Genomic DNA, 24413 nt, shown 5'->3' on the forward strand with positions numbered 1-24413 from the left:
GAGGGAGTTCATTTTACAAATTCTTTTTTATAAACAAAGTAAATGAAAACAAAGTAAATTAAAAAAATGTAAATTAAAAAAATATTCCTTGCTATGGAGTCTAGGTAGGGGTGAGTCTTATATGTTTTTTAAATTTACTTTTAAAGGTTTGATAAATTTTTTATAGATTTCAAGTTTTCCAGAAGTTTACCAAAGTTTTTTTTTACCTACGTACATATAATGAGTTAACGCTGCTGTTGTTTTACATCTGTGCAATATTAAATTATTAGAAAATCTATATTATGTAATTTTGATGTATGTATATGTACATATATTATGGAAATTTGTGGTGCCCTTACTCAAGCAAAGCTAATGCCAGGTACTAAGCCTTGGGATGCTTAGATTTAAATTGACTTTCAAACAAATACAAAGTCATTTAAGAAACACATATAATAAATAAAAACGGTATCGTAAGTGGTAATAATTTAAGTGTCAAATTTTATTTTATTATTTAAAAATAAAATCGTCAAGTTACGTGGCACTTTCTACAGGCAACATTGGAAAGCGTAAAAAAATATCAACAAAAAAGATCCCAATCTCCGAAATAAACCTTTAGAGATGGTAGAGCTAATAAGGTCTAGCCCAGGAGGAGTTTTAAGTGGCGGGATCAGGAAAACAGGGAAATTCGGAGATGTTGTTCTTTTAAGGGGATATAAAGGGATCTTTCGAAAATTGAACAGCACTGAACGAGATGTAATCGTGTCAATATAACATTGTACGAAGATTACAATAAACAAAACCAAATTCAGTTTTATAAATTCATCCAGCAACATGGAGATAATTGAAAATTATTTTGATTTTACAATGTTTTATTACATATTTATTTTTAACATGTATTTTGTGATTTGATGGAAAAACGACGAGGAATTTGAATAAATCTTTATTATTCAATAAGAAGATAAGAAAGAAAGGTTTTTTTTAATACTGTAAGGGATTTATTAACTTTTTTTGTCTGTTGATTTTTGTTTTATCTTCATTAAGAAAAACCTTTTTAAGCTTTTAATATGAATAAATTTACAGGTTTTTTTACGTAAGTTTATATTACATAACGCTTTTTGTTTATAAATAAATTATATACTTATTTTAAGGTAGGTAGTATTGACTATTTTTTATTTAATTTAACATGATTTATTTAAGAAATGTCTAGAGATAATTAATATATGAATATCTGATTAATAATGAATTCACATTTTGAAAACACATTTTTTTACAAATAATGAAGAAACCCAACACATAGAATAAAGAACAGAAAAACAAAAAAGTGTATGAAACTGAAATGAATAAAAACAGAAACATCTTGAAAGTAAACTGATAGAAAATTATAAAATCTAGTGGAAAAAAACGTATTTTTAAATACAACACTCTGACGAAACAAAATTTTATTATTATTTATAAGACATTGGTTTATTCAATCTACAAATGATATACTCGTATTAATATTACATGTAACACAATTTGAGACGAAGCAGTTATCGTTTTTGTGTGAATGAAGATGGAGTCTGAGCATTCCAAGACTTACGACCTGGCATTTGGCTGGCTTAAGTGATTATTTATACAATTCTGCAATATTCACTATTCATCTGATTATTGTATCCATACTGCATCAACTTTTGATAGTTGTATAATATATGTATATGTACGTCTAATTAAGTCTATCAGTAATTTATTTATGTCTTTACTTAAATTGTTTATTAACTAATTTTTCACACGTGTATCGATATTAATTTTGAATCAATACTTTATTTCGTTAACAATTTTAAATATTGAAAATTCAATAATAAATTCTAGGCTCTCATGACCATTAGTGGGAGTGGTGTGCTTCATTACATATACCACACTGAGATGGACTAGTAAGGCATAGAGTGGTAGGCTTCTTCTGGGAGAGGCTGATGAAGAACTTCAACTTTAAAGTACAGATAGAGGCTGGACATATGGCAGCACTGGAGCTCAATGTAGCGATTGCCACCGAGTTGATCTCACATCATGTCTCTGGGATTAAGCAATGTTATTAACAATATTTGTATTTTTAGTGTTATCGTTACAATGTTCTTATTTGATTTTATAATATTTTGTATGTACTTACTGTACATAATATATCTAACTTAGTATTATTACCACCTCTTATTCAAGCCGGAATAAAATTATCATATGTTTTTGAAAATAAAATATCGTTCAAATATTTTATTTGCACTTGTAAAATGAAATAAAAAAAACACTGTAGTTCATCATTATCATGTTCATACGTAAGGTATGGTAAGTATTTTTGACCCTGGTTCAATTTTAGAAGATCTTTAAAGAAATATAATTTCTATGACCAACGCATTTTAAAATATACCGTTGATTGTTTAAAACTCACTGATTGATGTTTCTATTCATAAACAATTAAGTTTGTCAATATTTTGAGTGTGTCTAAATACTTGTTCACAAATCTGTGTTTTCCATACAAAATAGTTTTTTTGACATCTCAACATAGATGAAGAATAATTTAGAAGTCTGGGTATTTGCAGGGCTTATAGCCTGTCATAGGCTGGTTAAGTGATTACTTTACAAATATGCAACATTTAATGTTCTACCCATGATTACAATCCCACTACTCAAATTTTTGGAACTCCTACATGTATCATTAATTTCATGAGAATTATCTACGTTTGATTGAGAAAGATTTTGTTTATCAGCCATCTTCATCTATGTTGAGATGTAAAAAAAAATTGTGGTATTTATAATGCCAACATAAACATTTTTGTTACTTTTCGTTTGATCGGATTGGTTTGAAGAAATAGACTCCGCCGCAACCAATCCTTTGATTGGCAACAGAGGCGTCCATCCCTCCAAACTTTATTTCGGTCAGGGTCCCGAAGAGCTTCGAATAAAATCGCAAAAGACATTACATAATAATGGAAAAAATAGCGGCCCGTCACAAACCGAGGTCGTTCCAAGTCTCCGCGGCCCGATCCTACAATAAATTGTTCGGGCAATAAATACCCGGGTCTTATATCACGAGGCCTGCGATCATCCCCGGAGGGCGAGACGTGATAGAAGAAGGAAGAAGGACGATGTATAACTTGTGCCAGGATTATTGAATCAATTGTCCAGAGGATAAGCTGACCAAGAGCCAAATTGAAATTTGAGACTTTCCTGTGTTTTCGGTGGGATTCGGACAAGTACAGATAACTGGATATTATCATATCGCAATCGTATTATGAATCCCTCTGTTTTATGATTTAATTTGATCCCCAGCAAATATCAATTTCGTATATTGTCTTGATTATTATTTTTTTTTATTTTTTAATACAATTATCAAAATTATTATTAATTCATTTAATAATATTTTTTATAATAATTTTGTAACGCTGTTTCTCTCCAATAAAGAGAGTAAGCTCTTATCGGCTTTCCAAACTTAAAACACAATAAGGGACATTTTTTTTGTTTTTTTTTTGTAGTACCTACGTTTTTTTTGCATTTTTGGACTAATTTGAATCTTCTTAGTCAAAAAAAAAAAAACGTACTACAAGAAAATGTCCCTTACTGTGTTTTGAGTTTGGACAGCCGTTATGCTTGGAGAGGGACTTACGTTCATTGTTATTGTTTATACTTAATGTAATTATTTAATTTATACTTGTGTAATTTAAAAAAATATCGATTAACATGCATAAAAGGCATTTGATTTACTTTTAGAATTTTAATTTTGAGTCAGTTACTGACGTCAGTACTGACGCCGAAAACTGGCTTACACCGTTTACACTGGGAATAATTATATCAGCACTGACGCGACAGCGCTGTACTGACGTGAAAATCAATATCTACGATAACAATACTGAGTCAGCACTGACTTGCCTTGTCTTTGAAGTCAGTTACTGCCTTAATGTAAATCTAGATGACCTATTTATTGATAAACTGACCACCGTGATGAGCTAAGAAGACATCGTCCCGTATTATTTTATATCATCAGCATCGAAGTATTTTCTTGATTCATTATATCTAAATCTTTTTAAAAAATCTCAGAATTATTTTTTTTCTATCAGTATAAAAGGAATTAGAGTAAATTATTTTAAAATGGGACGGAGATGAAAATCAAGTTTTCGAGAGAAAATTCTGGAGTAATTAAGGCGAGAAATAAAACAAAATGAGTATTTTATATAAACCGAGACGCTTTTTATCAATGTTTTGTTCGGCTACAAATGTTTTCAAAAGCGCTTTAAAAGCAACTGCCTTTTGCGGTAATTTATCTATTTGAACAATCATTTCATACTCTTATGCACACAATCATGCAACAAAATACAGAAAACAACTGAATCAACCCGGGTGACAATTTTCTATACATTTTTTTTCATACACATTTTAAAAATAAGTATGATATTGTCTAACTAACTAACTTACCATCACGCCACTTTAGCAGAGAGGATAGAATGCCACACCAATCTGTTTTTGGAAACAATCTTTGTTTCTTACACATTCATATATCTCCTCATATATACCCGCCGATTATTCCGATACCAGGCTACTTTTAAGTATTTGAATACTGAATCAAGCCAAGTTTTACCAAGTATTACCAACCACGTTTGCTTCATAAATTTATTCAATCGTTCTAATATCATGAATTCATTCCAAACCATCTCAAAACACCTTTCTTAATATTATCGATGATGCTTATCTCAGCCTTACATTTTTTCCTTGTTTTACTTTTCGAACATCTATCAAACATCGTTTTATCGCACATGTATCGGAAATATATTAACAGAAAAATAATGTTTAATATAAGCATATAATAATTATCATTTGATGGATAATTGTCTATGTTGTAAAATTCTTAATTAGTTGACGAAAGGTCTTAATAAGTATGTTTATATTATTTTCAATATTATTAATATTTAAAGCATTTACTTTGTGGTTAGTTATTTTTACTTATTTATTTTTTTACAAAAATGTTAATAATATTAGTATATAAGCACTTACCAAGATTTTAATGTCTACCAGTTTTGAGACGTACCCGTCTCTTCGTCAGGACAATCACTACTACAGCATGCAAACAATACTGCCCTTCACTACCATAGCACTATTTCCACACTTAAAACTACACAAAATGTTTAACACATGCGATTTTTAGTCAACCCGAAGACCAACCTGCACTAAAGGTTTCAGCAAAAACATGCGCTACGAACCGAGGTTAAACATGCACTAGTGCATGTTTAACCTCAGTAGTGAAGGGTAATTTTGTTTGCATGCTGTGTTAGTGATTGTCCTGACGGAGAGACGGATACGTCTCGAAACCGGTAGACATAAAAATCTCGGTGAGTGGTTATATACTAATATTATTAACATTTTTGTATTTTTAACTTTTTTATTCATAATGTGCTTTTATTACCAACCACATTCGTCTCATATATTTGTGTTACTTTTATTTCTTCACACATTCGATTTACATGCCCAAACCATCTCAACACACACACTTTACGATTTTGTCGACACATACAGATTCTGTTTTCATCTCTGTATATATAAAATAAAGTGTAGAACATCCTTACCCCTTTACAAGTCGTTCATCTCTATTCTTGATCCAATATCCGGCAGCTAATGGATAAGCCTGAACTAGGCACTCCAAGTGAGCGTCAGATCCTGTTGGGACTCCAATCAACTGCTGACCGACCATAACGCTTGGAGGAACTAGAAAAAAAACATATCGTAATAAGAAAATGGCTTTTCTTTCAAACTTGCAATGGCAGAATGCTTGAAAATAAAACTGAATTTTAATATTTTATAAATTAAGTTTTACTTTTTAAACACCACTTTTTATTAAAATCTATTGTAACACATCGCTCACTCCTTTCAAGAACGTCATAAGTAAACTTGTTTTTTCAGGAGAACATTTTCAAAGTTTAAAAATATATCACAATTTATTAAAAATGAGAATAAAAATCAAGCCACTTATTGAACTTTTTACTGTGCAACAAATCTTTTTAGTTAAAACCCGAAGGTTTTTTTCTACATTTGAACAATATTTAGTATTATTAAAAAAAATAATTGAACAATACATTTTCTTCAAAATGCAAAAACAAAATTTTCTGCCTTGTAGCGGGTAAATATTAATAAAAAAATATGCCTCTTTTGCTGAGATTTGGCACATTTTCTGGGCATTTCGAAAATATGCACTACTGAAAATTGACGATTTTTGATTTATGACGTTCTTGAAAGGAGTGAGTGATATGTTTTGATGCATTTCGGTACGGTGTTTGAAACTTTTTCCTGCTAGTGTTCTTATTGTATCTTTTGTGATTGTTTTTACTGGGTCGTTTTATTACTATTTTTATTAATCGATTTTAAATTAAAGTTATTGATTTAAAACACTTCGGACGGTTGTTTTTTACGCCTGTGGACCACTGGGGACGGGATTTGATATTTATTTATATAGTTAAGACCTTAACAAATAGATTGGTACAGAAAATTCATAAAAAAACTATAATTATGTGATTCTTTCATATCTGACTTAAAAATGAAGCTGGTGCAGAAGGTAAAAATACCCTTCCCGTCCTTAACCATCAATTGACCGTACGGGTAGAATTATCTTTCCCGTCCATAGTGTGTTTAGTCACATTGTAGAAATATCTATTTATTTTTCTTGATTAATACCACTATTTCTTAAAATCTATTATGATACTTGTATGTTTTCATTCAAAATCATTATACGCTGTTTATTAAAAATATGCTGGTTGCATAAAAAACAAATGCAAAGATTTTAGAAAAAAAGTATGTATCTAGTAAAAATAAAACAGAAAATTTATCGATTTAACATTCACACGTGATCTGCAGTACATTTTTTGAGTGATTATATTTGATTTTGATGTTTTGGCTACTTTTTGGTGTGAAGTAAACATGCAAAGTTTTGTAATGAGAAGAAAGCAAGCCATATACACTATCGACTGTTACATCATGTAAAACAACTAACTTTAATGCTTAATCACTGTTACATCATGTAAAAATACTTACGATAATGTTTCGTTATTTATAGATTTGGCGTTTAATTTATAGAACTCCATTTAAATTTATGTACAAACAATCAAACTCTTTTTTTTTTGAGTTTTCATTGTTTTTTTTTAATTTTATTTTTTTATTATTTTTTGACATCTCATCAACGATGAAGAAGAATATGGAAATCTGGGCATTTACGGGGCTGACGACCGTCATAGGCTGGTTTAAGTGATCACTTTACACACGTGTAACATTCACCAATTCTACCCATTATTGACAACCACACTACTCAAATTCTTGGAAGTTCTGTATATATGAACCAATTTAGAAACCTTGTTCTTGAATCACTAAAACTTCACTAGAAACATCTATTGGTGAGATGTAAAGAAGCTTTTTATTAAGCAGAAACTCTTATATTAAAATATACTATAGTACATACTATATTATATTATATTTTTCTTATATTATCATTGTTAAAAAACACATAAAAAAATACATTTTGTGACAATTGTTTCGTCTAGTTACGGCATTTTCAAGCGAACGTCAATTCAAACGAACATTCGTTTGAAAATGCCATAACTATGCGAAACAATTGTCACAAAATTATTTTTTTTTGCGTTTTTTAAAAATAAAATAAAACTCAGTTATCTCAAAATATCAGCGTTTGATTTAACATTTAATACATAATATAATGCTTAATCCCTGAAACATCACGTAAAAATACTATCTTTTAATAATCAAAAATATAATAGTATTAAATTACTTATTCGTTATTCAGAAAAAGGTTTTTAATGCCACTGAATAAAACAAAAATAAATCCCTGGATATATCATAAAAAAGATAATTAAACAAACGTTTAATTTTCATTGCCTTCTTAAAAGCTTTTTCTCGCATCATTAGTACGGAGCGAGCTCCCTCAAACAAGTCCATCACTTTAAAACAAGGGAAATTATTATTCGTATTAACATTTTTTGGTGTACTAAAATCTTTTAATTTGTTTGGTGAACAGGGATTTAATTCCTTGATCGTTTCTTGCTCCCTTTCTCAACTTGTCAGTGTTAGATGAATATTTTAATGTATTAAATTTTTGATTAATTAAATTTATTTTAATATATTTACTTTAAATATTAATATTTACTTATAATAGTAATATTTACTTTAAATATTAATAATATTGAGAATATAATTAAAATTAATGAGTATTATGTAATTAAATTTGAAAATCTATATTTAAAAAGTAATAAAAAAATTAAATTCGTAAAAATGTGACATAAAATAAAATACAGCAATTAGATGAAGTCAAAAATAATTAAGAATTCCGTGTGTTACTGTTATTTTTAACGAATATGTATCGGGTTGTGGTCCCGTGGTTAGTGTCGCGGACTCTTAAGACAGAGTTTCTCGGTTCGAATCCACTCTATCACAATTTGATACCTATTTTTAAAAATGAGCCGCTTAGGCTCACAGAAATAGTATGAAATTGGAATATTTGTATAAATAATGAAAACACAAATATTTCACTTTTAAAATATATATATATATATATATATATATATATATATATATATATATATATATATATATATATATATATATATATATATATATATATATATATATATATGTATATATATATATATATATATTTATATATATATATATTTATATATATATATATATATATATATATATATATATATATATATATATATATATATATATATATATATATATATATATATATATATATATATATATATATATATATATATATATATTTATATATCACGTGGTAATATTTTTCTTCGAAAATTGGGTGTAAATAATATGTAAAGTGGGTGTATAATAATAAAATAAACAATGTGTTGCTTTGTAATTAAAGTTTATAATTAAAGTTTATTCTTAATTTATCTTTATAATAAGTTTCTATCTATCTATCTGATTCTGACAGTTCAGAATATTTTATTTTTTCTATCGGAAGTCTTTTGTTTTATTCTGTGCGACGCATGCGACATCTGGTGGTAGAACTGTTTTATGTAGGTACTATTTGTAAGTACTTAATAAAATGTATAGATAGGTACATAGGTATTTTATATATATATATATATATATATATAATATATATATATATATATATATATATATATATATATATATATATATATATATATATATATATATATATATATATATATATATATATTTATATATAAATATATATATATATATATATATATATATATATATATATATATATATATATATATATATATATATATATATATATATATAAGAATCCCATAAGAATATTTTTATGAGTGTACCTTAGACAGGTAAAAACACCTGTTACGAGTATCAACGAGTATTTAAAACATATTTTAGGAGATTTTTGACTTTAAGCTAACATACATCAATATTTTATTGTTATTTTTGACATCTTACAGAAATATAAAAATAACGCCCAAGTGGGAAACCCCAGATTTTTTAACAAGTATTTGGATACAATGATTTTCTTTGTATCCAATGTTGTGATAAAATATTTTTATTTATTTAGATAGAAAATGATATTTTAATTATTTATTTAGATAATTAATAGACAGGCACGTATTTAAATTCAAGTTGCATTAAAATTTCAAAGCAAATAGATATGATATGTACTATTTAGTCGGAGTCAGAGAGTTATCATCTACTTGACTCAGAAGCTCACTTAAGTGCAGATTGTCTATGAATTAATACTTTCTTATACACAAAGGTTCGACAGTGTATACGTGAGTATTAAAGAAAAGTTTAAGAACAAATTTCCCAAAGTACCAGTAATTCAATCTTGGAACTTACTAAAAAAAGTAAAGGTTTTGTAAATAAAGTATACCAATAATAATTCTGGTATATATTTTAAATAGCACATTTGCTACTAATTATTTGATCGCGATTTAATTCTAGGTGGTATTTAAACAGAAAGATCAAATTAAATTACGTTTTCAAGAAGAATGTCCATTATTGTAAAATGAGCACAAAGGATTGGAATTTGCAGGCAAAAACCGCCGTTCGTTATAGAAATGACCAGAAAATTGAAAATTCTCGATGCCCGTGGACCGAAAACATTCTATTGGAAACCACTGGTGCATCAAGTGCTTCCGATGGCATAGTAATGTGAATATAAACCACCTACTCTTATTATTGAACTGGTCTGAGTGAAAATAAGGCGAGGAAATGAAATCGTTAAATTTATATTCTTTAAAGTTGGGAAAATAAAGCTGTAAACTTATTTTAAAAGAAGGAAGCTGTCTTATTTAGAAAATATTACAAGAAAAATAAATGAACTATCTGACAAAACTTGATTGATATAAGATTGTATTGTTTTCTTTCTGGGGATCAACCTCATTAATTTATTTTTGACTAAACATATTCAATAAACATATACAATGCATAGTAAAAACAACATTTATGAGTTTTTTAAATCATATTTTCATATGGTTTACGGAGTGCGTGGAAGTTTTTGGTAAGGGAAGGGTAATTAACTATGAGTATTTCAATGTTTTAGAATTTAGTACATAAACCCTGATGGTGACAAGGTTCTTGTCGAAACCGGTTGGATAAAGTGTACCAATAAAAAGTGGTTAAAACAACCTTTTTTTTATTTAACAAAGTTTATAAAATGTGGCACAAAGTATCTGCGAAAAACATTCAAGAAATATTCAATATCATTTTTTAAGTTATATTAACTGAATATTGAACATACCGGGCAAAGATAATTTTCTTAGACAAGTAATAAATGTAAGAAATAGAAGCAAGCATCTTTGAGACCGATCAAACATCTTTTGGACATAAGCACTCGGTTTATTTTTTAATTTACCTAAAGTCCAAGTGACTCTGAAACCAAGCCATGGCCTTTGTAATACGGCTAATCATGGTCCTACTTGGTCTTTATATTAACTTTATGTTTAACTTTATGTTTAACTTTATGTTCAATAGCTTTAATCTACTTGTGATTGGATTTACTCCTGTGAAAATTCTAGCAACTATTAGAACGCATGGTGAACAGTCCTTCGTTTTAAATTTTAGTTTCTATACACTAAAATCTGAAGCAAATGAGTTGAATTTTGTTGATAGAATACACTTGTAAATTATATAAATGAAAGAATATAGGATGAAGGACATTATTGGTATGTATTTGGAGAGGAAATTAAGGAATTGGATGATAGGTATTAAAGGAGTATTGCAGCAATGACAAGGGCGCTCGGGATTTCATACCCGAACACAATCTAACAAAGCTTGCGTAACACAAACATTTGTCAGTCGTTCGAGTCACTTAGTCGTTTGAAATTGTCAAAGAAGCGTATCATTTGTAATAATTTTTTTTTAAATATTATATTTTAAATGAAATTAAAATTCATAACAGAAATCTAACAAACAACGAAGTCGTGATATGTAGAATATATTCATTTTAAATTATTAAAATAGATTTTAAGAAAAATTATATACTTATTTTAATATAGAAAAAAATGGGAGAGAAACTTAACTGATTATTTATATAAAAGAGACTTAAATTTAATATACCGATCTTTAAAAATATTTTTTTAACGATAAATTACCAAAATATTTTAAGGATAAAATATTTTTAAACAAAAATTGTCATGAACGTATTACTAGAAATAAAGATAAAACAAGACTGTCATTGTTTAAAAAAGCCGAGTTGCAAATTTGTTTAATGTATAAGGGTTTGAAAATGTATGATGAGGTGCCTGAATGTATAAAGAATGAAAAGAGCCTGAAAGAATTTAAAAATAAATGTTTTTTTTACTGTAAAGAGATGTAAATATTTATTTAGATTATGTAAATTAAGTGTCAAAAAAAGTTTATATCAGTTGTAATAAAAGCTAACTTAATAAATTAAAAAAAATAATAAAAATAAACAAATAAAGAAAATGACTTTTTTTTAAAATTATACTATGCAAGGCTCACACTCCAGAATCAGCTACAATGGTATTAAATACAACGCCTAGTCATAAACCTAGACTTCTTCTTCATATCTATATTGAGATGTAAAAAAAATTAAACTAAAAAGAGATTGTTAGTTTACTATGTTCATTGAACACGTTTTCTCACAATGACCGTACAGTATTTTGGGCCGGATAGTTCTGAAATCGAACGAAAGTAGCAAACTGCTATTCGGTTCTATATCTATTGTGAGCAGTCCTCGTAGTTACCAAGATGGTGTGGACCTATTTCTATGGTTTCTATACGGAGGAGAATTATTATTGGTAATATTGTGGGCGGCCTTCCGCCACACCGGGAAATACATAAACCAAACGAGGTTTGGGGAAACATTTTAAATGGGGTTTCCGAAACTAGGGACTGCAGCTATTGTCATTATTTGAAACCTAAATCGGTAATACGGACAATAGGAGATATACCGTTTGAATTGCCACATCGCTTTAACGAAAATGCACATGATATTTTTCATTGATTCTGATTTGAATTTAGTAGATTGAATAAATACATAAATCGGTATTTTTTTTAAACAAATCGGTTAATTAAATTACTTAACAAAAAAGTTAATTGATAACAAGGTTTATTTTAATAATGAGGTATTTTTTTTAAATAAAAAGGCAAATTTAAATTTCATAATAAATAGTTTGATTTATAACTAGTTTAATTTTAATACATATTTTTTTATTTATTAGAAAGTTAGGAGGAGGGGGTTAGTCAAGGGGCGGAGTTTGAAAACAAAGGAAAAATGGAAAGCAAAGATGAAGAATTTGTAACTTTCCCCTCTCCTTATTTATAGAACAATTTTATATTTTATATTTTATTTATTATACAGACCTGAATGATGGAAGTTTAACTTCTGAAACATGTAGTCTATAATAAAACTCAAGTGGTAAAAAACAAGTGTTTTCTTTAATCATTGTAACATGTCTTATCACAAAGTTAATGCCGAAACAATAAATAAAATATTAAACATAAAGTTTAATTTACTTTTAAAACCCCATAAATATGACATTTCAAACTACTTAGTGTATTTTGCCACTTTAAAGAACGTTAAAAACTTTATAATACTGCATCATTAAGTCAAAATTGCATATTTTCGAGTTAACGTGTTTTGCCAGTAGGTACATACGATATTAACTTGCTTATTTTCCTGAGCTTGTTAGGGCAATACATCTCCTTAAATATTTTTAACAAAACACCGTTAAAATTTTACCATAATAATAAAGATAGTAACACTACTAACCACTCTACATAAAGCTTAATATATTATTTCAATAATTCAATTCAATTCAAACCCTTATCCGCACCCCAATGGTGCATAGGGCACTGCTTTATATAAACGCAGTGTTATCTTGATCGTTTTACACATGAAGGAAAGGTGATCAGCCCCCCGCTTCAGGACCAGTCCAGGGTAATATTGAATAAATATTACAGTGGAAAAAATCACTTATATTTATTTGACCCCTCTGGGAATCGAACCCGGGACCTCCAGAACGGTAGCCGAGCGTGCTGACCATTACACTACGGAGGCGAACAAAAATAAAACGCATCATATAAACGCAGTGTTATCTTGATCATGGCCTCATGAATGAAAGGTGATCAGCCCTCCGCCTCAGGTACCAGTCCAGGGTAATATTGAATAAATATTAGAGTGAAAAATCAATTATATTTATTTAACCCCCCCTGGGGATCGAACCCGGGACCTCTAGTACGGTAGCCGAGCATGCTGCTATTACACTACGGAGGCTGACTTTTTATAGTTCTATTTCAATAATAGAACTATAAAAATGAAAAAAAGTAATTGAAAAAGCGTGTCCTTACAATTGACTTGCACCATTATCCTCTTGCTAACTGCGGGTGGAACATCGTTGGTCGCTATACACAGGTACGCTCCCATTTGTTTGCGGTCCAACTTTGTGAGGGGCAGACTTTCCCCATTATAAACTTCAACTGCAATAAGAAACACATAAATATTATTACTTAATTTCAAGTGGGCAAGCCTAGAGTTTTGAAACGTGTAAGTTGTAACAAGGAGTATCGGATTAAACCCAGAAACATTAATTTTTAATCGTTATTTACTTATTTTAGCAAGCAATACATGAAACTCAACGAATTAGATAACGTTTTGTTAAGAGTGATCCACCGATGATGGTTAATTAATAATCGTCGCATAACTAAATCTTTAGATGTGTGCATTGATATAAATGAAATAACTTCATTGAATGATTTCAATTTCAATATCAATTTAATTTCAATTTAATTTCAATTTATTCAATAAAAAAAATAATATATACATAACAAACAATATTAAAGGCGTATATATTAAAAGTAAAAGTAAGCAAGAAGACTTAAAGGTGTAGAAGAATCCCGCTTCGGAAAACTCCTTCGGACACATGGAACAGATCAATATCCAATGTGATATTGTTCAACATAGCGGTAGCTCTTCCTACAGGCATAACCATCGGCAGGTTGGTCCTGTGTATAGGAATGTGAAACAATCTATGCCGACGCTGTCTTAGGTAACTATCGGGAACATACAGACCAATGCTCCGGATAGTTTCCGGATGATTCGGCAATATCTATTCATTTTTAAGTAAATTTTTCTTTATCAATACCACTATATCTCAAAATTTATTACGACATGCGTTTCGATGCATTCCGCATCATTTTCAAAAGCGAAACACGTGTTACATTAGATTTTAAGAACTAGTGGACTTTACCATGTAAAAATTAAAGATGAACCTTTTGTTGGTATTAAAAACGGTTAAAGTTTGTATTTTGAAATCTAAATATTTTAAAATCATTGAATGATATCTGACATCTTTGACTTTTGTACCAGGCCAGGGTTATACTAAATAAGTATAGTCACATATATTTATTTTAACCCACCTGGGAATCGAACCTGGGACTTTCAGCCAAACGCCCTGAACGAGACGTTGATTATTTGATGTTTTACGTTACAAAATGATGTAGCAACTTGTTATGACAAGTTAGGTCAGTAGGAACCTAAAATTTGTTGGTGTCAAAAGTCTACGTGATTGGAGGGCATGTATGACTAGATGGATGCATGTGAAGTAAGCGAGGAGTGTATGTCAGGACAGAAGAGTGTGGCGTTCCATCTTCTCTGCCTACCCCTTCAGAAAAACGGCGTGTAGGTTGTCGTAGTAGTAAAAAATCATTTTTACCCACTATTTGTAGCACAAATTATATGATAATAAAAATACGCATCTCGAATATTTGTTACTGAGAAATATTATTGGAGCTCATAAAAAAGCTTCATAGGAAATAAAATGCCTGCGATGCCGGATGTTTTTCAGACCCAAAAACGCAAAAAAATATTTACACCCTTAAAATATTGCAAATAGTATGAATAAGAAAATATTGAACAAGCATAAACAAGGATAATATAATTAAAAAGTATATTCAAAGACATTTCTTAGTACATTAAACAAATCAGAAATATAACCACAAAAGCATTTAATAAGGAATGACTGCTAACTTACTAATTTTCACCATAGATGTTGCATATGTCCATAGTTTTATTCAAAAATTTAAATGTTATTATTTCAAATCGACGCGTACATACTCGTATTTACAACTTTCATTTTGAATAATGTGTACTGTATCAGTAAAATTTATAAATAACTAGCTGTAGCCCACCAAGCGAAGCTGTGTCTCTGCCTAGTTAAATTGAAAAGATAGAAAATATAGAATGTTAAATTTTATAATTCTTGTGCCATAATAGTTTAGTTTTGCATGTATTGCTGTTACATTCAACATATGGCACTGCCATTGCGGTCAAAAGAGCTATTAATCATGGGTAGAATTATGATTGTTGCAAAATGTACAAAATGATCACTTCAACCAGCCAATGACAGGTAATAAGTTCTGTAAATACCCAGACATCCACATTTTCATCTTTGTTTAGATTTCGTTTAAAAAATCTTGTAATGAGTAAACAAAACAAGAAAAATTACTGATTCCTTGCCTTTTTGTTTTTTTTTCAAAAAGTTAATGGAATCAAAAAAATATTTTTCGTTTTCATGAATCCAATTATATTTAAAACTTTTTAGTCTAATGGAATTAAAATTGATGCTCGTTTATTTTAGAATCAAAGGTTTAGCGCTATGTTGAAACACATGGATTACGCCCACGTTTAATTAAATATGTAATTTAAAACTTATGTTTTGAATAACGTTCCCAAAAGAGTAACCAATTATAAATTAAGACTATTTATTTCAGTTCAACTACATTCATCTCATAAATTTGTTTTTCCGTTATTTATTCACTCATGCGTTCTACATGTTCAAACCATCTCATCAAACAAACACATCTTTCTTGATTTTATCTAAAATGCTTAATCTCAGCCTTGCATTCTTAGAATAAGCTTCAAAATTTTTCATTTATTTCAATGATTAAAGAAAACACTTCGTTTTTTACCACTTCAGTTTTACTATAGACTACATGTTTCAGAAATTAAACTTCCATCATTCAGGTCTGTATAATAACTATTAACAGTTATTATACAGACCTGAATGATGGAAGTTTAACTTCTGAAACATGTAGTCTATAATAAAACTCAAGTGGTAAAAAACGAAGTGTTTTCTTTAATCATTGTAACATGTCTTACCACAAAGTTAATGCCGAAACAATAAATAAAATTTCAATTCGTAAAAAAAAAAGATTTTGTGCGACTTTGAAACGATTGACTTAAATAAAAACTTGACTACTATTTTTAGCAATTTTTTTGCTTTCTCCGGATAAAGATAGCTTTATTCAGGGTATCTAAATGGAGTTGTATAATTATGTATACATTATTGCTCATCATTCGTTTGATTTTTGGAGTATAAAATTTATTGTGAATCCACAAAATTGTACGCAATAAATCAAACATAAAGGAATATCGACAGATACGGAAGTCACTCAAGCGAATAAAGGAGCAATTATTTATCTCGTTTCCAGAAGGATAAAAAAATATTTTTATGAAGGGAACGTAATTAGTAATGTATGGGAAGTAAGAGAAGTCGAATAACTTCTAGGTGATTGAGTTTCCATTTCCCATCTGTATAAATAATACCGAGAACTCTTTGATGGGGTGAATACAAATCGAAAAGACGGTAAAATTAATTTTAAGTAATTTATTGAGCGCCGACAGTAAAAGCTAAAAGCCGTTATTAGAACGAGCTCGCAATGAAATCGGCTATTGTGTAAACGATTTGGAAACGGTTTTTGGACAAGAGAAAATTACATCGTCTGCGACAAACAATTTACCACTGTTGTTGTTTACTTCGAGTATTAAATGAGAAAACTCAGATTTTAAGTGTTTTCTCGAAATATTGGATGGAATACCTAATTTTAGAGCAAGAGGGCTTTATAAAAAGGGAACCAATATTTTCCCAAAGAAAATTACTTGTTTTTAAGAAAGTTTTTAAGAGGATAGAAATGTAGAAAGAATAAAGCTTTTTTAAACATTAATTCTTCTTATATTTGATTAACATTGGTTTATAAAATTATGAAAAACAAAACAAAAAAGGAGTGTTAAAAACAAAACTTTTTCAATACTATAATCCTATTAAAAATCATATTTTGCGCTTTAAAATTTCTCGCTATTTTTAAGATGTACAAAAAATTATAGCTAAAAATATATTTTGGAAATGAACAGCATTGTTAGCTTTCTGGTCTTCTTCTTCTTCTTCTTTTAGGACTAGGTCCTGTCACTCTCGGGTCGCTCCTGGGAGGTGGAAGACCAGCTATCCTTCCATCGTTTAGGTGGTCTTCCTAGGGATCTGATCCCGCTTATGTTGCTGTCCGCAGCCACCCTCACCACTCGATCCGAAATCGATATTCTCACATGATCTCTCCAGAAACGTCTTCTTTCTCTTCCCCATCGCACAACATATTCAACATCGCAGATTTTTCTTATATCTGAGTTTCTAACTCTGTCGCGAAGTGTTAGGCCTGCAATGGGTCGTAGAGTCTTCATTTCTCTTTAGCTTTCTGGTATGGTAATATAACACTCGACTTATACTTCATCGTTCACTTTGTGTCATACCACTTTAACAGGCAGGCGCCGTTGCGTTGTTTGGTAGACGCTCGACTGGTAAACTGGCGTCGCGGGTTCGATTCCCGACATTTGCAAAATAAATTCAAGAAAGATTTATTTTCAATTGGTCTGGGTGTATGTGATGAGTTTTTCACATTAACCTTCCCTATCCTTACTATCCTACCTCTAAAAGTAAAGACAAGCCTCTAAAAGTAAAGGCTTTGCGTGTTATTCCTTTAAATAAAAAGAAAAAAACACTAATTCGTGATTAATTCACTGATTCGGAAAAATAATTTCATCATTTGGTTATTTAAATGAAATTAAAACGGTCTGACACAAAAAAGTATCACAATTATAGTAAAAATATGCATTTTAAATTATTAGTAAATATTATATACACATCTAATTTCACAAAAATAGCGTTCTGTAGTTGTAAGAGTTCCCACGATAAGTGCATTCAACAATTTGAAACGAGTAATGCACAAAAGCGCCACTTCGTGCGAAAAGGTGAGGAAATAAAATACATTCAGGTGAAGAGGTATGTATGTTTACTGGAGGTAATGGTACCTACGGTTGTAAGAAGTTGGATAGAATTTGAAGTTAAGAGCCGTAATATTAAGATAAACGCATTGAAATCCGCCATATGTATCTCACTATCTCCACACTTTCCAAAACTAAAGACAATATAAGGCGAGGGACTCATCTATTCAATGGAATATTAAATATTAAAATACAATAAAATGTATGTTTACTAGAGGTAATAGTACATTTGGTTGTAAGAAGTAAGATACTATTGCCATTCACTTCCTGTATTTCACCATTTTCAAGAGTGCGGACATGATTAGGTGAGGGACTCATCTATTTGCTGAAGTATTAAGCATTAACATACTTTCAAATGTATGTTTACTCGTGGTAATAGTGCCTACGATTGTAAGAAGTTAGATGGAATTTGGAGCTTAGAACCAGAATATTAAGATTAACGTATTGAAATCCACCATATGTATCTAACTATCACCACACTTTCCAAAACCAAAGAGAATATAAAGCGAGGAACTCATCTATCCAATGGAATATTAAATATTAAAATACAATAAAATGTTTGTTTACTAGAGGTAAAAGTACATTTGGTTGTAAAAAGTAAGATAGTATTGCCATTCACTTCCTGCATTTCACCATTTTCATAAGTGCAGACATTATGAGGTGAAGGACTGGAATATTAAGTATTAAAAACACTGAAATGTATATTATTTTTTGACATCTCATCCAAGGAAGAATATGGAAATCTGGGCATTTACGGGGCTGACGACCGTCATAGGCTTGTTTAAGTGATCACTTTACACACGTGTAACATTCACTAATTCTACCCATTATTGACAACCACACTACTCAAATTCTTGGAAGTTCTATATATATGAACCAATTCAGAAACATTGTTCTTGAATAACTAAAACTTCACTAGAGACATCTATTGGTGAGATGTAAGGAAGCTTTTTTATTAAGCAAAAACTCTTATATTAGTATGTGAGGTCCAAACCTTGGATTATAATCACACACATGAGAAACGCCAGAAAATACTATTTTCATTATTAAGCTTATAATTTGACCAGATAATTTATTTATAACATTTTGAGTGTGTCCAAATACTTGTTCACAAAATAAAAAATAATATGAAAAAAAATATATATGAAAATCACTCCTATAATTGGAGATAATCCAGATTTTGTGAACAAGTATTTGGACACGCTCAAAATGCACAATAATGTGTGTTTACTGGAAGTTGGAAAGAATTTGAAGCTAAGAACTAGAACATTAAGATAAAGGTATTGCACTCAGCCACCTGTATCTCACAGTCTCCACCCTTTTCAAGCGAGCGGACACGTCGAGGTGAGGAACTCATCTATCCGCTGGAATATTAAGTATTAACAGACACTGAAAAAGTTGGTATATTAGCCGGGCGATTTGCGCCCAAACTTGGCATGATTTTGTACCGTATCCGAACCATTACGCAATAAGGTGATTTCGGAGAACAACTTCGGAGAGAGATAGACAACAACTATTCTCGAGGGAAATATGGGAACTTTGCAAAGAATAAGAAACAAACTAGGGTCGGGATCCCGAAGAATCTCACTGTTTTTGTATTATCTTGAAAAAGGGACCGAAAAAAGTTTTACGCGATTGCGGGGGTGTAATTTTTAAGCGATTTTGTTTCAGAGTATTTACGTAGACACGAATATTCATCATAGGCAAATATAAATATATATTTATCAAGGAAAAAATATGTTATGAAACGTCCATAACATTTTCATAATTAAAATGAATGGGAAATGATCAAGAGTTGATTCTATGAAAATTGTAAAATAGTTAATATTTTTTAAATTTTCTCTCTTTTTGTGTGTATTTTAGGTTAAAATGGATGAAAACAATAAAAATGTATGTTTAAAGAACTCCACCGACAAGGCACACAATGTGGCTCGGTGAGTCTGAGCAAAATTTATTTAAAATATGTTTAAAATTGTTACAATGATTAAAGAAAACACTTGTTTTTTACCACTTGAGTTTTATTATAGACTACATGTTTCAGAAGTTAAACTTCCATCATTCAGGTCTGTGAAATAACTAAAATATAAAATATAAAATTGTTCTATAAATAAGGAGCGGGGAAAGTAAAGGGAAAGGGTTAGTCAAGGGGCGGAGTTTGAAAACAAAGGAAAAATGGAAAGCAACGGTGAAGAATTTTGAAACAATATATTATTTAATAAATTATTATTAGAATAAATATAGAAGATAATTCATAATTTGACCTTTATATGGAACAAGGTGTAATAGTTTTAAAATTGTTCTTTAAATAAATGTTTACAATTTATGGAAAAATAAAAAAATTGCCTCCATTAGGGTTGTTTCTTTTATTTTATTTTGAAATTATTGCTCTTTAATTTGTCCCTTACTTATTATTAGTGGTACATTCTTAATAACAGTCAGTAAATATACAATAACAAAAATAAAGAGTAGGTTTTTCAAAAGTGTCTCAACTTGATATAAAATGTGTATATATGGAAGTCTAAGCATCCCAGGACTTACGACCTGGATTTTCAAAATTACATATAAACATATTTCATATCATGTTGAAACACTTTACATAAACTGACATCTCATCCGTAGAGTGAACAATTCAGTGTCCGATATAATGAATAATATTAAAATTATAAGAGTAGGTTTGTCTAATTGTTCTGGCTACGATGTATTCCAATAAAGCTGATCTGACGAAGCTGTAGAATTGCCGGCACCGGGCAACGAATTTTCCACCTAGATTCCTCTACCTGTTTTCTCTGAAACCTCATCTTCTAATTTATAAAATATTCTTAATCTTTTTGACACATTTACAAGATACGATGCTATTTTGTAATATATAATTGATTTTTATGCTTTAGTGCAACGTTCATTCTTCATAGCTGGGTGCCCACTTTTCTGCATTCCAATTCTAGCTCATATTTTTCTCTATGGGATATGTGGCACTGCTACATCAAGTGAGGCATGTCTTGTGTCAATAAGGGTTATTGAAATATCATTATTCAAAAAATGTTTCTTTTTATTTTGCAGATTACTGAAACAGGCAGTGTAGTATTTATTTGTATTTATTTTAGATAAAAAAGTAGAAAAAAAGCTTTAGTTGAGGCTAAATTAATGCGAGTACGTTAGAGTAGACACTGTTTTCATGCCTATATGGAAGCTTGCCCCTATATAGAGAAAAAAGCATGAATTTCATCAAAAATGTAAACGAATTTAATTTTTCTTTAAAGCTTTTAATGAAATAATATCAGTGATATTTAGAAACTCGGAAAAAAGTTCATAACTTTGAAGTAAACAGATTTCAGTGGAAAATTTGTAAGGACTATGAAATAAAATTAATTTTCGTGTATAAAAAAAAGACTTACATTGAGAGTCGAGAGTAAACTGAAGACAATTTTAATTGAAAAATAATTCGTTTCAGTTCCGCTTCACAAAGGAGAGTAATTTGAAGATATAAAAAAGAAATTACAAAACGAATTCATTGTTTTGACGCAATTTGTTTAAACAAGGGAAAATGGAATTAATTTAGGGAAATTTTCTTAAATAAAAGATGATAATATATTTGGTGGAAACATCAAAGGGTCCCGGGAATATAAGGGCGTTGTAATAATCTCTGTTCATAAAATGTCCTCTAGTTTGCTAACATTTCAGAATGGTAATATGTTTGCACGAGTAAATAACAAATTCTCATATCCAATGTAAAATATTTACGAATATTATACTAATTTACGGAGAATCTTAGAAATATGATCCATTCTGAAATTGTTCATTTCCGAAATACGAGCTTAGTTCCCACCATTTAATTTATCTATATATATTCAGAACTCTAAAAAATAAAAACAAAACGATGTATGTACGATATATGTTGATATAATGCTGATATAAGAGATGATTGCAAGGCTGAGTTGAGCATTATCGATAAAATTGAGAAGAGTCTTAAGATGATTTGAACATAGTAAATGAACGAGTAAAAAAGAATAGTAAAGCAAATTTATAAGGCGAATCTAGTTAAACAGTTTTTCGCAAATACTTTGTGGCACATTTTATATACTTTATAAAGTTAAAAAACTTTTTTTTAACCACTTTTAAAAATAACATTTAGGATTTTTTACGGAGTGTGTGGAATTTTTTGGTAAGGGAATGTAATTAATTATGAGTATTTTCATGTTTTAAATGTTTTAGAATTTAATAAACCCTGATGATGACAAGATTCTTGTCGAAACCGGTAAGTTAGTGTACTAATAATAAAAAAGTTGTTTAAAGAAAGTTGTTTAATTTTATAAAGTTAATGTATTTAACAAAAATATGAAGTTGGCAAATGAAGGATGAAACATACTAAATAAAGTCAGATCCCCCAGACAAATGTGTGGCAAAACGATGTATGATACATGTCAATAAAAATGAAAAATCATTTTCTTTTATTAAAGTAAATTTTGAATCTATATCTTAACAAATGAACCCCCCTTCTATGAAAAGGAATATATGTAGGACACCTTATTTTTCTATTATTAATAACAAAATTAACACAGCATCATTTAATGCAGAGTTCACGCAGTATTGGGTATGGAAAGAGGTCAGAAATGCTAGATGAAAGTCGATAAATTAAATTTCCTATAAAAATAAAAAAACATGTACATATCAAATGTTTTTCATAGCATATTGGGAAGCCATAATATTGAAAAGGTTTTATTTTCTTCTTAGAATTGTATGACATATTTCAATAACGGAGAAATACATATCTGAATTTAAATTGAATTTGATTCACAACGTATTGAACGTGCCATTTTTTTCTATATATAAATAACAAAATAAAAACTAGCAGATACAAGTATTATAAAATTGAAAATTATGTTTTCAGTGTCTCATAGTATGTTTAATATTTCTGAAAATAATATTATATATTTCATACAGATTTGTGCTTGTAATGAACTTCAGATATTTGTGTAATGTGGTTGTCAATCATGGGAAAAATGGCGAATGTTACAGTGCATATAAAGTTTTTACAAGCCAACGATAAGTTTCAACCCCTGTAAGTTCATTTTCATAAGTGGACTTCGTTATCTTTGTTGATGTTTGAATAAAAACCTTGATATTTCAACATTGTTCAATCACATACAGGCTGATTCGATAGCACATTTTTTTCGTTGAAATGATTGAAAAAACTAAACTGAATTTGATGAATATTTTGTTGAATTTGTTTGTGATTTTATTTTCCATGCAATTGTTTCGTTTAATGTAAAAGCGCCGAATTCAGGATGACTTAAAATGTTCATATTTGAAGTGTAAACAATGTTAGGACCATAGAATGTGTTAAATATTTTTAGAGAGTTTACATTATAATTATTACAGCTTTTTTTAAAAATTTCATTCGTAGATTCACATTTTTTCAACCTTGTGATTAATGAAAAAATAAAATAAAAAATAAAACAAACATTTTATTTTTTATTTAAATAATTTCATTATTTAAATAAAAAATTTAATTTTGTTTGTTTTCACTCACTGAAAATTAAAATACTTTACCTTTTCACGGTTTAATTAAAAGAAATGAAACATTTAATTGAATATGTTAATTAAAACTTTTATGGTTCTGTTTAAAAAAATCTAACTTTTATGAGCTGAAATGGTGTTGGCTTTTCTCTTGTTTTCATTAAAACTCAAATCTGCTGGTGTATTAATTAAACGTTAAAAAGTCTCATCTAAATGAATAATAGATAGTTTGTTTTTATTTTCATCACTTCTTGTAAGCAAACACGAAGCGTAGACAATTTCAAACACCGTATTCGGTGTTTGAAATTGATGCGGAATGTAT

The 24413-nt window shown here is 29.3% G+C and overlaps 1 protein-coding gene across 1 annotated transcript in view; it reads right to left on the reverse strand.

The window, feature by feature from the left end:
* LOC148307710 (lachesin-like) overlaps positions 1 to 24413 on the reverse strand; it is a 275466-nt gene that overhangs the window by 23107 nt on the left and 227946 nt on the right. Inside the window, exons 6-7 of the mRNA XM_088262956.1 lie at positions 13816 to 13944; positions 5562 to 5700 (exon numbers count right to left, since the gene is read on the reverse strand). Of these exons, the coding sequence (XP_088119082.1) occupies positions 5562 to 5700; positions 13816 to 13944 (268 nt within the window). The remainder of the gene's footprint in view (positions 1 to 5561; positions 5701 to 13815; positions 13945 to 24413) is intronic.

The sequence above is a fragment of the Brachycentrus maculatus genome, unplaced genomic scaffold, assembly GCF_059751285.1.
Source record: "Brachycentrus maculatus isolate JH-2025_06_01 unplaced genomic scaffold, ASM5975128v1 h1tg000194l, whole genome shotgun sequence".
Taxonomy (NCBI): domain Eukaryota; kingdom Metazoa; phylum Arthropoda; class Insecta; order Trichoptera; family Brachycentridae; genus Brachycentrus; species Brachycentrus maculatus.